We start from the raw sequence: 13,644 nt of genomic DNA, 5'->3' as shown, positions 1-13,644 counted from the left end.
CCTCAAAAGAGCCTGCTTTTCAGCTCAAGGTCCTGGTACATGTCATTCCTCTGCCCACTGAACCATTTCTCTCCCACATCTTTGCCTGTTAACGTCTGTTCATTCATTAGAGTTCAGTGCAGATTTTGCTTCCTTAGAGAATTTTATTCGAAATCTTCTGGATTTGGTCAGGTTTCTCTGTAATACTCTTTGTAGCATATAATTATATGTTACTTGATTATATTAAATAGAATAACACTTTTCATTTTTTATTTCTTTAGAAACCTCAAACCCTCTCTTTGTGTCCTTCTTCCCTACTAGACAAAGAAAAGCTTCATTAGCGCAGGAAGAGAGTAATCTCAGTAACTACTGTGTACCATATATTAGCTGTTCAGTAAATATTTATTGAATGAATAAATGAAACTTTTAAAGCTTTTTAAAAGACAAACTTTTATTGTTACTTCCTTATTTTATAAAACTGTAATAGACTTATTAATGGGATACTTCTGATTTTTTTTAGAGGCAAAGGTTTCCACAGATGTCATTTTATTTTTCTAACTCTCTTTCCATTCCCTAACTGAATCAGATCTTTTATGGTTCATATCACATGTTTTACACATTTCTTTCTGACATTGCTCAGGTGGTTCCCTCTGCCTACAATGGTCCTTGGCTTTTGTACACTTAGTTAGAAAAAAAATTTTTTTTAAGATTTTATATATTTGACACAGAGAAGAGAGAGAGCACAAGCAGGAGGGAAGGGGCAGAAGGAGAGGGAGAAGCAGGCTCCCCACTGAGCAGAGAGCCTGATGGGGGGCTCGATCCCAGGACCCTGAGATGAGGACCTGAGCTGAAGGCAGACACTTAACTGACTGAGGCACCCAGGTGCCCCAAAGTTAGAAAAGTTTTTAAGACTGACTCTTTAAGAGGCCTTGCCAGACTAACCTTAGCATAATAATGATCTCTTCGTCTTTTCCTGGATTTCCAAGTCACTTATCAAATAGTGTAAATGTTACCTCATGGACCCCCCTCATCTCCCTACTAAGGTTTTAAACTCCTGCTAAAGGATAGAGTAACTACTTTCCTCTTTTTTGTCTTTTGCATTATTTAACACTGTCCTGGGTACATAAACATTAAAGATGAAAGTGACCATGATTTTAGTGGTGGTGTCAAGAATTATTGTATGAATCTAAGGTGTTGTTACTACAGTACTCTTAACAATGCATCTAGCAAAAAACAGAAAACCTTTCTAACTTACTTTAAATATAGGTAATATGTAATTGCTAAGGAGACCTTTTATAAATTATATTTTGGTAAAAAGGAATCTTTAGGTTAGCCTAGAAACATGAATTTGCAAATGTTCCACATGGAGTTAAAAGGTCAATTTGCAAATTATTTCCCAAACCATTTACCCCTTTTCTCAAATTTGACAGCAGCTAGACCATCCTGGATTCACGATACCCCCTGCTGGCCACCACAGGGAACTGCCTCACCAGTATTTTTCTTTCATTGTTTTGTCTTAGAGTGAAAGATGAAATAGCTTTGTTCATTCTACCTGAGTCCATTCTTTTTTTCCCATAAACATACAACTCTGCTTTCCCGCTCCAGAGGGCACCTCTTCCATGCTGTCTTGCCCCTCTTCATTGAGGCTTTTTCCCTCCTTGACTTTTCCCTCTCTTGGCCCTTCGCTCCCTCCTATCAGCTTGTGCTGTTTCCACTGAGTCTCACCTGTTTTTCTCACTCTTACCCAGTTAATACAAGGAGATATCTTTTCCCTCTTTGTGAGTTAAAATCCTAAGCCTTAGTGGTAAGAAAAAGGAAGCTACAAATTTAGGAATGAAAATCCTGTAATCATTGTTAGCTATCTGATGTCATCTTAAAATCTCTGCAAATTGCCCATCTACCTCTTTAGTCTCTTCTGTTTTGTTTTTATAAAAAGCTTGATTGAAATGTAATTCATATACTGTGTGATTTGCCCACTTAAGTGTACAGTTAAGTGGTTGTTAGTATATTCAGATATGTGCAGCCGTCATCACAGTCAATTTTAGAATATTTTCCTCGCCTCAGGAAGAAACCACATTCTGTTTGGTATCACCTGTCTAACCTCCACGTCTCACCAAGCCCTGAACAACCAGGAATCTACTTTCTGTCTCACTGGATTTGCCTATTCTGGACATTTCATAAGAATAGAATCCTATAATATGCGGTCTTTTTTGACAGACTTTGTTCATTTAGCATGATGTTTTCATGTAAGCTCTTCTAATTAAACCAGATTTAAAATTCCATCCCTTAATACAAATTTTAAACATATTCATTTTTTTCTTGTTTCATTTCCAATTTTCAGATGCATTATTGTTATTTTTCATGGCCCCTTCAAATCCTTTTTTGAAATTCCCAGCATATACTTTTTAAAAAGATCAGTGTTCTATTTCTGTACAGTATGAGTACAGTGTGGGTTAAATAGGATTTTGTGGACTGATCTAAGAACCCAGTCTCTGTCCCAGTGTATCTATGACAGATGTGCATTTTATTTTTTAAAGTTTTTATTTAAATTCCAGTTAACATACAGTATTATATTAGTTTCAGGTGTACAATATAGTGATTCAACACTTCCATACAACACCTGGTGCTCATCACAAGTGCACTCTTTAATCCCCATCACCTATTGAATCCATCCACTCACCCACCTCCCCTCTGGTAACCCTCAGTTCGTTCTCTATAGTTAAGAGTCTGTTTCTTGGTTTGTCTTCTCTCTTTATTTTGTTAAATTCCACATATGAAATCATATGGTATTTGTTTTTCTCTGACTTAATTTGCTTAGTATAATACTCTCTCGCTCCATCCATGTCATTGCAAATGGCAAGATTTCATTCTTTTTTTATGGCTGAGTAGTACTCCACAGATAAATGTGCATTTTGAAGTTACCAGTCACTGAATACTGAGTAAAATTTAAGAATATATAATTTGGAAACTTGAGTTTTTGACCCTGTATTTCCAATTATGGTATTAAAATGCATTGGAGAGAAAAAAATGCATTGGAGAAAAGAATGTTTTAACACTTCCTTTAGCAAAAGTATTATGGACATAATAATTTTTTTTTCATTGAATAGAACCGTTCTAAAGCCTTTTTAAAAAACATGATTTAAACATCTGATTTTTTAAAACACTAGTTCTTTAAAATATGTATATATATATTTTTAAAGATTTTATTTATTTATTTGACAGAGACACACAGCGAGAGAGGGAACACAAGCAGGGGCAGAGGGAGAGGGAGAAGCAGGCTTCCCGCCGAGCAGAGAGCCCGATGCAGGGCTCGATCCCAGGACCCCAGGATCATGACCTGAGCTGAAGGCAGACGCTTAATGACTGAGCCACCCAGGCGCCCCTAAAATATATTTAAAAAAATTTTTTTTTAGAGAGGAGAGAGAGAGAAGGGGGGAGGGGCAGAGGGAGAGGGAGAGAGAGAATCTTAAGCAGGCTCCATGCTCAGCACAGAGCCCAACACAGGGCTTAACCTCATGACCCTGAGATCATGGCCTGAACCTAAATCAAGAGTCAGATGCTTAACCAACCGAGCCACCTACGTTCACCTAAAATATTTTTTTTTTATTGAGGTGAAATTTCAACAGAAAACTAGCTATTAACCATTTTAAAGTATACATTTAAATGGCATATAGTATATTTACAGAGTGTGCAGTGATCACTTCTACCTGGCTTCAGGACATTTTCATTACCTGAAAGGGCAACCCATTCCCATTAAGCATTCACCCCACATTTCCCCATCACCTTTCCTCTCCCCTGGCAACCACTAGTTTGTCTTCTCTCTTTGTCAACTTACCTGTTCTGGAAGTTGCATCACCTGGTTCTTCTTCAACCACTATATCACTGTGCAAAGTTACTCTGTATTAAAAAAAAAATACTTACTGCATGATTAACTGAAGATAAGGATTTTGATGGGTTGTATTGATTTGGGTATATAATAATTGTTAGCCAAATTGGGAAATTCCTGTTTTACTAAATGAATGCAACATTGATTAGAAATTCTAGACCCTGCAGGGGCACCTGGGTGGCTCTGTTGGTTAAGCGGCCGACTCTTGATCTCAGCTCAGGTCTTGATCTCTCAGGGTTAGGAGTTCAAGCCTCACATTGGGCTCCATGCTGGGCATGGAGCCTACTTAAAAAAAAAAAAAAAAAAATTCTGGAGCCTGCAAAGTGATTATGAGCCTGTGGAAATTTTCCCAGATTACTTAATAGAACTGACATTTTATTGTTTTCTTAACCCTATTAGGATAGGGTAATCTATAAAGTACAGTCATTTTGATTAAATTGTAACCATATTTTGCTAGTCCTTATTAAAACATTTCTGCTTATTATCAGTATGAAGTTTCCTTTGGAGTATCAAATATATTTAGACTAAGAAATATTCGTGTGTAAATATGGGCATTTTTTGCAAGATTTAACAAGATATTTTTATGGAGTTTCTTTAATAAGCAACACAAAAACATTGGTTCATTTTGAATCATATTAAGTAGCGAAAGTACACCAAAAAGTATGTTCATCAAAAACTAATGATGTATTATATGGTGACTAACATAACATAATAAAATAAAATTTTTAAAAAAAGTATGTTCAAAATCTGTCTAAATTTTTTCCCCGAACCTCTCACCTGTATAGCCAAACCTCTATTATTCATCTGCCTCTTTAGCACTTTTATATCAAATTCAGAAACTTCAGTGTTAGAAAACTATACACAAATGAAGTAAAAATGAATAAAGAATTTGCTAAACCTTAAAAAAAAAAAAAAGAAACTTCAGTGTTTAAAAGTTAAAGCTTTATTTTCTCCATCACCGGCATTCTTTTATATCCCTTTCTTGGAATAGCACTGCTAATATGTTGGTTAATTACTTCAACAGATATGTATTGTATCAAACATCAACTACATGCTATAGACACTGGTCATACATTGATGAACACAGCAGATATGGTCCCAGTGTACAGCCCATTAAAATAGACCGTAAATAAAAGATATGTAATTGTACTTTGCATTAAGTGCAATGAAGGGACCAAACTGGGGGGCCAGTGGTAAATAATGGGAGGTGTAGAGGAGCTCCTACTTAAGAGTGGTCTGGGAAAGCTTCTCTAAAAAAGTGTCATTAAAACTGAGATACCACCATCTACCCAGTTGTTCAAGGTTGGGAGTTTTCCTCAGATCTGCCCTCTTACCCTCCTGTCCAGTCCCTGTCAATTCTGTCTTCTGAATCTCTCAAATTCGGCTCCTCATCACTTGCTCACAGGCACTGCCCTAGCTCAGGCCTTCACCATCTCCTGTGGTAATTACTAGAATGTATTCTGGCTGGTTCCCTGTCTTGCCATCCTTTCTTAGTTCATACTTTACACTGCTGCATTTCTTTGCTACTTCACCTCACCCATTACTTTGAGGGAACTTAAAGGCCCTCAGATATGATATGCTCTCTTTCACTTCTGTACCTTTATACTTTGTTGTTTTCTTCTACTGTCACCATCTAGCTAACCCCAATTCCTTAGCTCAAGAGTCTCCAGGAAGCTGTCTCTTCGCTCCCTCTGTCTCTCAGGTTAAGTTAGATACACTTTTCTCGTAACACTTAACCATGTTGTATGCTAAGTATTTTTGTATTTGTACATTTTGGATGTGGCAAATTTTGTTCTTATTTTATGTTCAAGTTAGAGTGTTTAATACTTAGAGCATTAGTACTGGGGGGTCTTGATCCCTGTGAGAATTTCATGAGCGTTCTGGACCCTTGAACAATGTATATACTATCCACGCACAATTTTGTACCAGTTTCAGTCCATCCATTGCCTCAGGTAAGAATCCCTGATTTAGAATGTCTCTCTCATCCTTAAGCTTATTTGGTCTGTCACTACTCCTATCCCTAACATTTTTCTTCGGTGTTCCCCTCATGCCTCAGCTCTTTTGTCCTGTTCAATTCCAGCTTTGGCATTTTTTATAGGCTTGATTGCCACTCCTGCTCTTCTAATTCCTGTGCTCCCTAGCTCACATAAGCAGTGCCATCCTCTCAGATTAATGTTGTACTTAGTTCCTATATCTTTGAAAGTTTTTTTTCCTTCCTGCTTCTGATAGTAAATTGGGAATGTTTTTACTTAATATCTTGTGCATACTTGTAACTGTGTGATTGATGTTTTGTTAAGAGGCAACAGCTCTTAGAAGTATCAGACTTGGATATCTAAGGAGATCTATGCTTTATGAAAAAATTACAATAAAACTTCATGTGACTATTTCCCAAGTTCCCAGTATGCTACAAATGAATTAACATTAATACTTTATCAGCTTCGTTTATAGGTGAGAGTTTTTAATCAGGCTAGGCAAAAACTTTCAAACATTATTTCTTAAACATTATGTCCCATACAAGAAAGATTTATCTTTTTCTAAAGGAAGTACATTGAGAAAATAGCCGAGGTATGGATTAAATAGAAATAAATTCTGAATTGGGAATATTTTTTCTATGTGCTGTGTGTATGTATGTTTCAGTTGAAGTACATTTGCTCTGTCATGTATATACAGTGCTTACTAATATTGATGATATTGCTGTAGACACCGACTCATTTTGATTAAATTCAGTTGAATATTGGAAGCTAAAGCAATGGGAAAGTGTTTCCTTTCTTCTACCTGGAGGAATTTTAAGATGACCGTTAACCTCAGCAAAGTGGCTCTTGCTTTCCTGGGGTTTGATGATAAAGCTGGGTCACTAATATGACATCAGCCAACTAGTGTATCTGGTTTGTCCAGAGCCCCAGTTTACCATCTGACAATATATGTAATGAAGCTCATACTGAATTTTTTAATGCCACCTTAAGGCCAGTTCTATGCATAATAACATTTACTTTTGAGTAATTTATTAATGCAGTTACTGCATTTGTTCTATCTAGTTATTTTTACATTTGACAAAGCAGGTTAGTATCTTAAATGATTTTCAGACTGTATTGCTGTAAAATAACAGCAAAGTAAATAATTGCTTTTTGTGGTATTTATCATTATAGCATTATATTACTTTCTTTGAACAGGAAGTTATAAATCATTTTTCCAGTGCTGACTAGTGGTATTCATGTGGAAATCTGATTTGATAGCAAAGTACCTTATGGTTGCCAGGACTTGAGAAGAGGAAAAGTTTAATTGTAAAATTACTGAAAATAACTATACAGAAGTGTTAGGAAATTGTATTCCTAATATACTTTAGAACTAAGCATATTACATACTGACTAATCTTTTTTTTAAGCTAATTTTTAGAGTACCAGATCATTTTGATTCAATCCTATGTAAGAATTTGGACCTCATTGTCTATATGAATGATGTATAAACAGTTTTACTGTGTTCCATAGGGTCAAGAAAAATATGGATTACTAAATGTAACAAAAATTACTGAAAATGGGAAAAAGGTTCGGTAAGTACAAAAACCATTAATGTTCTGACATGTTTTATTTGAAATAAATAAAAGCTATGAGTACAGTTACATTCTATTAGAAATGATTAAAAGGTTCATAAAATTTCAAATAATGTATTTTCTAATATGTATGTAGGATTGTCATGAAATGTATGAAAATCTTCCTTTGTCTTGACATATTTTTTAAGATTATATTAAATTCAGGGGTGATAAAGCATAGGATTCTGAGCAAGCATTAGCTTTATTTGAAAAAAATTTTTCAGGGGCGCCTGTGTGGCTCAGTCGGTTGGGCGTCTACCTTTGGCTCAGGTCATGATCCCAGCATCCTGGGGTCGAGTCCCACATCGGTCTCCCTGCTCAGTGGGGAGCCTGCTTCTCCCTCTGCCCCTCCCCCTGCTTGTGCTCTCTCTCTTTCTCTCTCTGTCAAATAAGCAAAATCTTTAAAATAAATAAGTAAATAAATAATTTTTTTCAGTAAGCAGTAAGTGCACACGGTAAAACAACAAAATACAGAGTATTTAGCCAAAAGTCAGTTACCCAGCCATGATTTCCATTCCCCAGAGGCAACTAGTTAAATGAATGAGATGTAGTGTTTTCCTTCGGAGATAAAGGATATATTTATTTCTATATGCATAGATTAATTTCTTTATATATACTTTAAAGATTTTATTTATTTGAGAGAGAATGAGTGCGAGTGCGCACATTGGAAGGAAAGGCAGATGGGGAGGGAGAGAGAATCTTGAGCAGATTCTGAGCTGAGTGCCAATCCCAACGCAGGGCTGGCTATCACAACCCTGAGATCATAACCTGAGCCAAAACCAAGAGTCCGATGCTCAAATGACTGAGCCACCCGGGTGCCCCTGCATAGATTAATTTTTTAAACACAGTCTTTGAACAGTTTATTTTGTAGATGGTTCTATTTTGTTGCATGTGGAGCCACCACATTCTTTTTAACTGTTCCGTGGTTATAGTGTGGCTGTATCCTAGTTTATTTAGCCATATGGTAGGTAAATATGCCTATCTACTGCTAGACATTTAGAATGTTTACATTGTGGGCGCCTGGGTGGCTCAGATGGTTAGGTGTCTGCCTTCGGCTCAGGTCGTGATCCCAGGGTCCTGGGATCGAGTCCCGCATCGGGCTCTCAGCTCCTTGGGAGCCTGCTTCTCCCTCTGCATCTCTCTCTCTCTGTCTCTCATGAATAAATAAATAAAATCTTTAAAAAAAAAAAATGTTTACATTGTTTTGCTGTTGCAAACAGTATTACACTTACATCTTACATAGTTCATTTTGCAAATATGTAAACCCCTGTGGAATAGATTTTACAAAAGTGGAATTGCTAAGCTATGTGCAGTAGTCATTTTGATAGTGTTCCATATTATGCTCTAAGGCACTGAAGCAGTTCATACTTCCAAAAGCAGTGGATTTCTCCACATCTTTGCCAATTCAATATGTTGTCCACTTTTTTGATCTTTGCTAATAGAGATTAGAGAGAGAATTTTTTTTTTTTTTTTTAAAGATTTTATTTATTTATTTGACAGAGAGAGACACAGCGAGAGAGGGAACACAAGCAGGGGGAGTGGGAGAGAGAGAAGCAGGCTTCCCGCAGAGCAGGGAGCCCGATGTGGGGCTCGATCCCAGGACCCTGGGATCATGACCTGAGCCGAAGGCAGACGCTTAACGACTGAGCCACCCAGGCGTCCCTAGAGAGAGAATATTTTTAATTTGTATTACTTTTTAGTGTGGTAGGGTATCCTAAGCCATTTGTATGTCTTTTTTGTTGTTGTCAGTTCATCTCCTCTATCTGTTTGTCTATTGGGTTGTTGGCTTTTCTGGTTGTATGGTATCTCCTAATGAATTAAGGTAATTAACTCTTTGTAATAAGCAAGTTGCATTTTCCCCAGTTTTTAAGAACTGCTAAAATGCTATGAGTTTATAATCAGCCTGTTGTGTAAAGAAGAGTTTAAAATTTACATGTAGTTAAGATTTTAAGATTTGCTCTAAATGAACTGTTTTTGTCACATTTTAGTACTTGGAAATTTTTCTTTTAAGTGCTCTGAAACAACTTTACAAATACTGCAATTATTTGTTCCTTAAATTGTTCCTTGGGCGAAGTCACTTGTGAATGGGGTCTATTTTTCCTCTTCCTTTTGGGCATATGTAGTGCACATAGTTTTTTGGCCCCTTTCTTTTTTTTTCATTGTTGTCGTTTTTCCTGTGGTAATTAGTCTTTGAGATTTTCTGCTTATTTTGGAAAACTTTCAGTGATTTATGTTTTCCAAAGAATATCATCCATTTCATCTTTAAATGTATTTATGTAGAGTTGAGCAAACTAGTTTTTTAATTTCTTGTATATTAGTGGTTCTCCAACATTTTGATCTGAGGACCCCTCTAAACTCTTAAAAATTATTGATTACTGCAAAGAACTTTTGTGTGTATAGTTTATAGCTGTAGATTTGAGAAATTAGAACTGAGACATTTTAAGTTTTTTAATTCTTAAAACTAATAACCCATTATATGTTAACGTGAGTAACATTTTTATAAAGAAAACCCCCTGTATTTCCAATACAAAAATTTTCCTTGAGAAGTGTGGCATTGTTTCACATTTTTGCAAGTCTTCAGTATTTGGCTTAATGGAAAACAGCTGGATCCTCATCTTTGCTGGCAGTCAGTCTGTTGTGATACATTATTTTGGCTGAAGTATATGAAGATAATCCTTTTCTTATATAAAGTTGGAAAAGGGAGGAGTGTTTTAATATTCTTCTTAGATAATTGCGTGTATTCTTCTGCTATACCAAAACTCCACAAGTTAAGACTGTGAAAAACTGTTAATGAACTTTTCATACTTAGTTACGTCAAAATCCATTGGTCTGGGGGAGCCCGGGTGGCCCAGTCGGTTAAGCATCTGCCTTCCGCTCCTAGAGTCCCAGGAGCAAGCCCCTAATCGAGCCCCGAATCAGGCTCCCTGCTCAGCGGGGAGTCTGCTTCTCCCTTTGCCCCTCACGACCTGCTCTCGTGCTCTCTCTCTCTCAAATAAATAAATAAAATCTTAAAAAAGCATTGGTCTGTGTTGCATTTTGAAGGAATCTTTACCTGTACGTAATTTTGTAGCATCTTGCAGATCATGTGGAAAATACTGGTTCACTAAGTTTGCTGATTTTTCAAATGTTGACATATTTTATAATATCAAAGAATCACAAATCGGTAACATCATCAGAAAAGTCATTAGATATTGGAAAATTGTCAACCTCACAGTGGCAGATATGCCAGGTTTTCCAAAATTCTATTTTCCCTTTGAAAGCTTCAATTTTTTGTCAACAAATACTATCATTTAAACGACAGACTCACTTCATTTATTTTTGAGATAATGTCTACCTGCCAGATACTCAAGTCTAAATAATCGTAGTGTGACCATCAGTCATTTTAATTTTTTTTCCAGGAAAAAAATGTGACTAATTCTGCTTGCAACTCAGGTACGCAAGTGCTTCAGTCTTTGAGGCAGCTGTTGTTAATTCAGTATTCAAATATCCAATATTCGGGGTGCCTGGGTGGCTCAGGTCATGATCCCAGGGTCCTGGGATCAAGCCCCACATCGGTTCCCTGCTCAGTGGGAAGCCTGCTTCTCCCTTTCCCACTCGCCCTCCTTGTGTTCCCTCTCTCACTGTGTCTCTCTCTGTCAAATAATAAATAAAATCTTTAAAAAAAAATCCAATATTCTTAGATATATTTACTAGTTCTATGGTTTTTCTGATTTTGAAAATTAAATTCAAAAAGTTTATTTAAAGTGGAAATATACTGATTTTAGCATTTTTCAGAGGAAGGAGTTAGTAGATGCTCTCTATAGAAATAGAAGATTGAGTATAAAATAAGCTTACAAATAAAAATAAATCCCTTCAAAATACCTTGAGATCCACACAAAACAATAAAATGAAGATGTAACAAAATGGTAACACAAGGGCCAAACAGATAATCAATATCAATAAATGTAAATGGACTGTACTCCCCTGTTGAAAGAAAAAGATGTTCAGATTGAAGCACAAAACAAAACCCACCTAAATATTATATATAAAGAAAACATCATAAAAATGATTCAGAAAAGTTAAAAAACAAACAGGCATGTCAAAACCATTGATAAATCTACAATAAAGATCTAATCATTAAGAATAGCCATTCACCAAATAAGTAGCATCAACAGCCATAAGCAAAAACAACAGGAAATAAAAGGAAAAATAGAAAATAGTAGTAAACTTTATTTCACTTTTAATCCATGAAGTTCAAGTATACATAGAAAATAACAAAGTAGGTCTAATTGATAGTTATTAAATTCTACATTCTGAAAATGGAGAACTCCTTTTGAGTGCCCATAGAATTTTCACAAAACTGTCAGTATGTTTGGCAGTAAGGTTTGCTTTAATAAATTTCTGTAGTAGACATATTTGACATTCATTTTAGTCTGCCAATGATTGCATTCCATTGGTTGTCTCTGGAATGTGGATTGAAGGAGAAGAAATGGGGACCTTTCTTATACATTTTTATATTTAGAATTTTGATATATATGTGTTGATTTTATAACTTAGACAATTAAACCCTCATCTTAGTAACATCGTGATCAATAAGTATGTAATTTATTGTACCTAGTATCTCCCATTTACCTAGTGTAGCCTTGTTAGGGGAAGGGGGATAACCAAGAAATATAAAAATATATAAAATATAAATAAAATAAGTATAAATATATAAATATATATAAATATAAAAATATAAAATATAAAATAAAACAAAAAATATAAAAAATATAAAAGAAACCTCATCTTAGTAACCTCTGATCAATGAGTATGTAATTTATTATACCTACTATCTACTAATGTGCCTAGTATCTCCCAGTTACCTAGTGTAGCCTTATTAGGGGAAGGGAGATAACCAAGAAATATAAAACAATCTGTATCTATAAAGAATTAGGTGAGGTGGACAAGTTTTCCTGATTTTTAATCATGAATAATTCTTGCCAAATACAGAGTTCAGTTCATGTTCCTTCAAGGTAATTTGGTACCCTTGATCACAAGTGTGCTGGATTACCATGTGAACATAATTAGGTATATTGTTATTCTGATAACATCTCTATTAGCTTCATTTGTTTGGGGGGCCTTTATGGTCAGTTTGGAAACATGAAATGAATGTAATTCCGTTAGCATTAAATCCTCGATAAAAACAGAATGTCAATAATGAATGTAAATTGTGGGCAACATTGATAACTAGGTTGTAATATTTTAAATTTGGTTGGAAAAACTGAATAGCAAAGCTTTAGTTGGTTCTCTTTATACTTACAGAAAGAACTGGTTGTCTTCTTGGGCCGTGTTGCAAGGTTCATCTTTACTCTTTACCAAAACTCAAGGAAGCAGCACAAGTTGGGTAAGTATTTCTTCTCTTTGAAGGCTTTACACATTAAATTATGTGGATGGTATGGTACCTGAATTTCACGAAGTATTTCAGAGTCCTTCTAGCTACAGCTGGTGTGCAAATAAAAGTAAAGTTTTCTAAAAGATGCATTTTGACTTGTAACAAAAGAGGAGGGCTAATTAGAAGTCTGATTAGTTGTATTATTAAAATCAACAAGGTCTGTTTTATCCATTGAACTGAAAGATGGGCTTACTACTTGGACATTATAGGACAAAATAGGTATCTTGATTCGGCTCCGGGGTATTACAGGTTTCCCGTGCTGTCCAAAAGCAGGGTGCTCCTATGAAACCTTTGTAAAGCAAAGAAGCAGTTATCGTTAATCTATATGGAAAAATTTTTGAGCATTCCCAGACCACCACCCCCCCCCCCAAAAAAAAAACCTTTTAGGCTTTTCTGATACTTAGGATATGTATCTTGCTAATGGATGCACAGAGGAGCTAAAACACAGATGCTCACACAGTGAAAACTATGGTGGAGGGATGCTGACGTGTTGAGTGTGGTTTCCTGAGAAGGAGCTTAGTGGGCCACTTTGCTCAGGGTGCGTGCTGCCTCCATTAATTGCTTGCAGTGCAACAAACACTGAACACTATTTTCACTTTTAACCTTTTTTAATGGAAGTGGAAATACTCATCAGATTTGTTTTGGCTAGCAAAAACAGGTACTAATGTCAGTCTTTTGTAAAAAGCGAAGTGGTGTAATGTGATCTTTCGAAAAGCAGGGGATACCTGTAAAACTTCCTTGTGCTTGTGACTTGGCTAATTCAGCTAGTCAGAAAATAAG

At 35.9% G+C, this 13,644-nt stretch overlaps 1 protein-coding gene across 9 annotated transcripts in view; it reads left to right on the top strand.

Moving 5' to 3' along the window:
• The window catches only part of ARHGAP12 (Rho GTPase activating protein 12), a 124,806-nt gene that overhangs the window by 90,238 nt on the left and 20,924 nt on the right, over window positions 1-13,644 (top strand). For all 9 annotated transcript variants that reach the window (XM_078075343.1, XM_036099601.2, XM_078075342.1 and 6 more), the window contains 2 exons: window positions 7,351-7,412; window positions 12,735-12,816. In XM_078075343.1, coding sequence (XP_077931469.1) covers window positions 7,351-7,412; window positions 12,735-12,816 — 144 coding nt within the window. The remainder of the gene's footprint in view (window positions 1-7,350; window positions 7,413-12,734; window positions 12,817-13,644) is intronic.

Source organism: Halichoerus grypus, chromosome 6 (assembly GCF_964656455.1).
Source record: "Halichoerus grypus chromosome 6, mHalGry1.hap1.1, whole genome shotgun sequence".
NCBI lineage: Eukaryota > Metazoa > Chordata > Mammalia > Carnivora > Phocidae > Halichoerus > Halichoerus grypus.
Note: the sequence above shows the minus strand (reverse complement) of the source record. Positions and strands in the feature narration are given on the sequence as shown.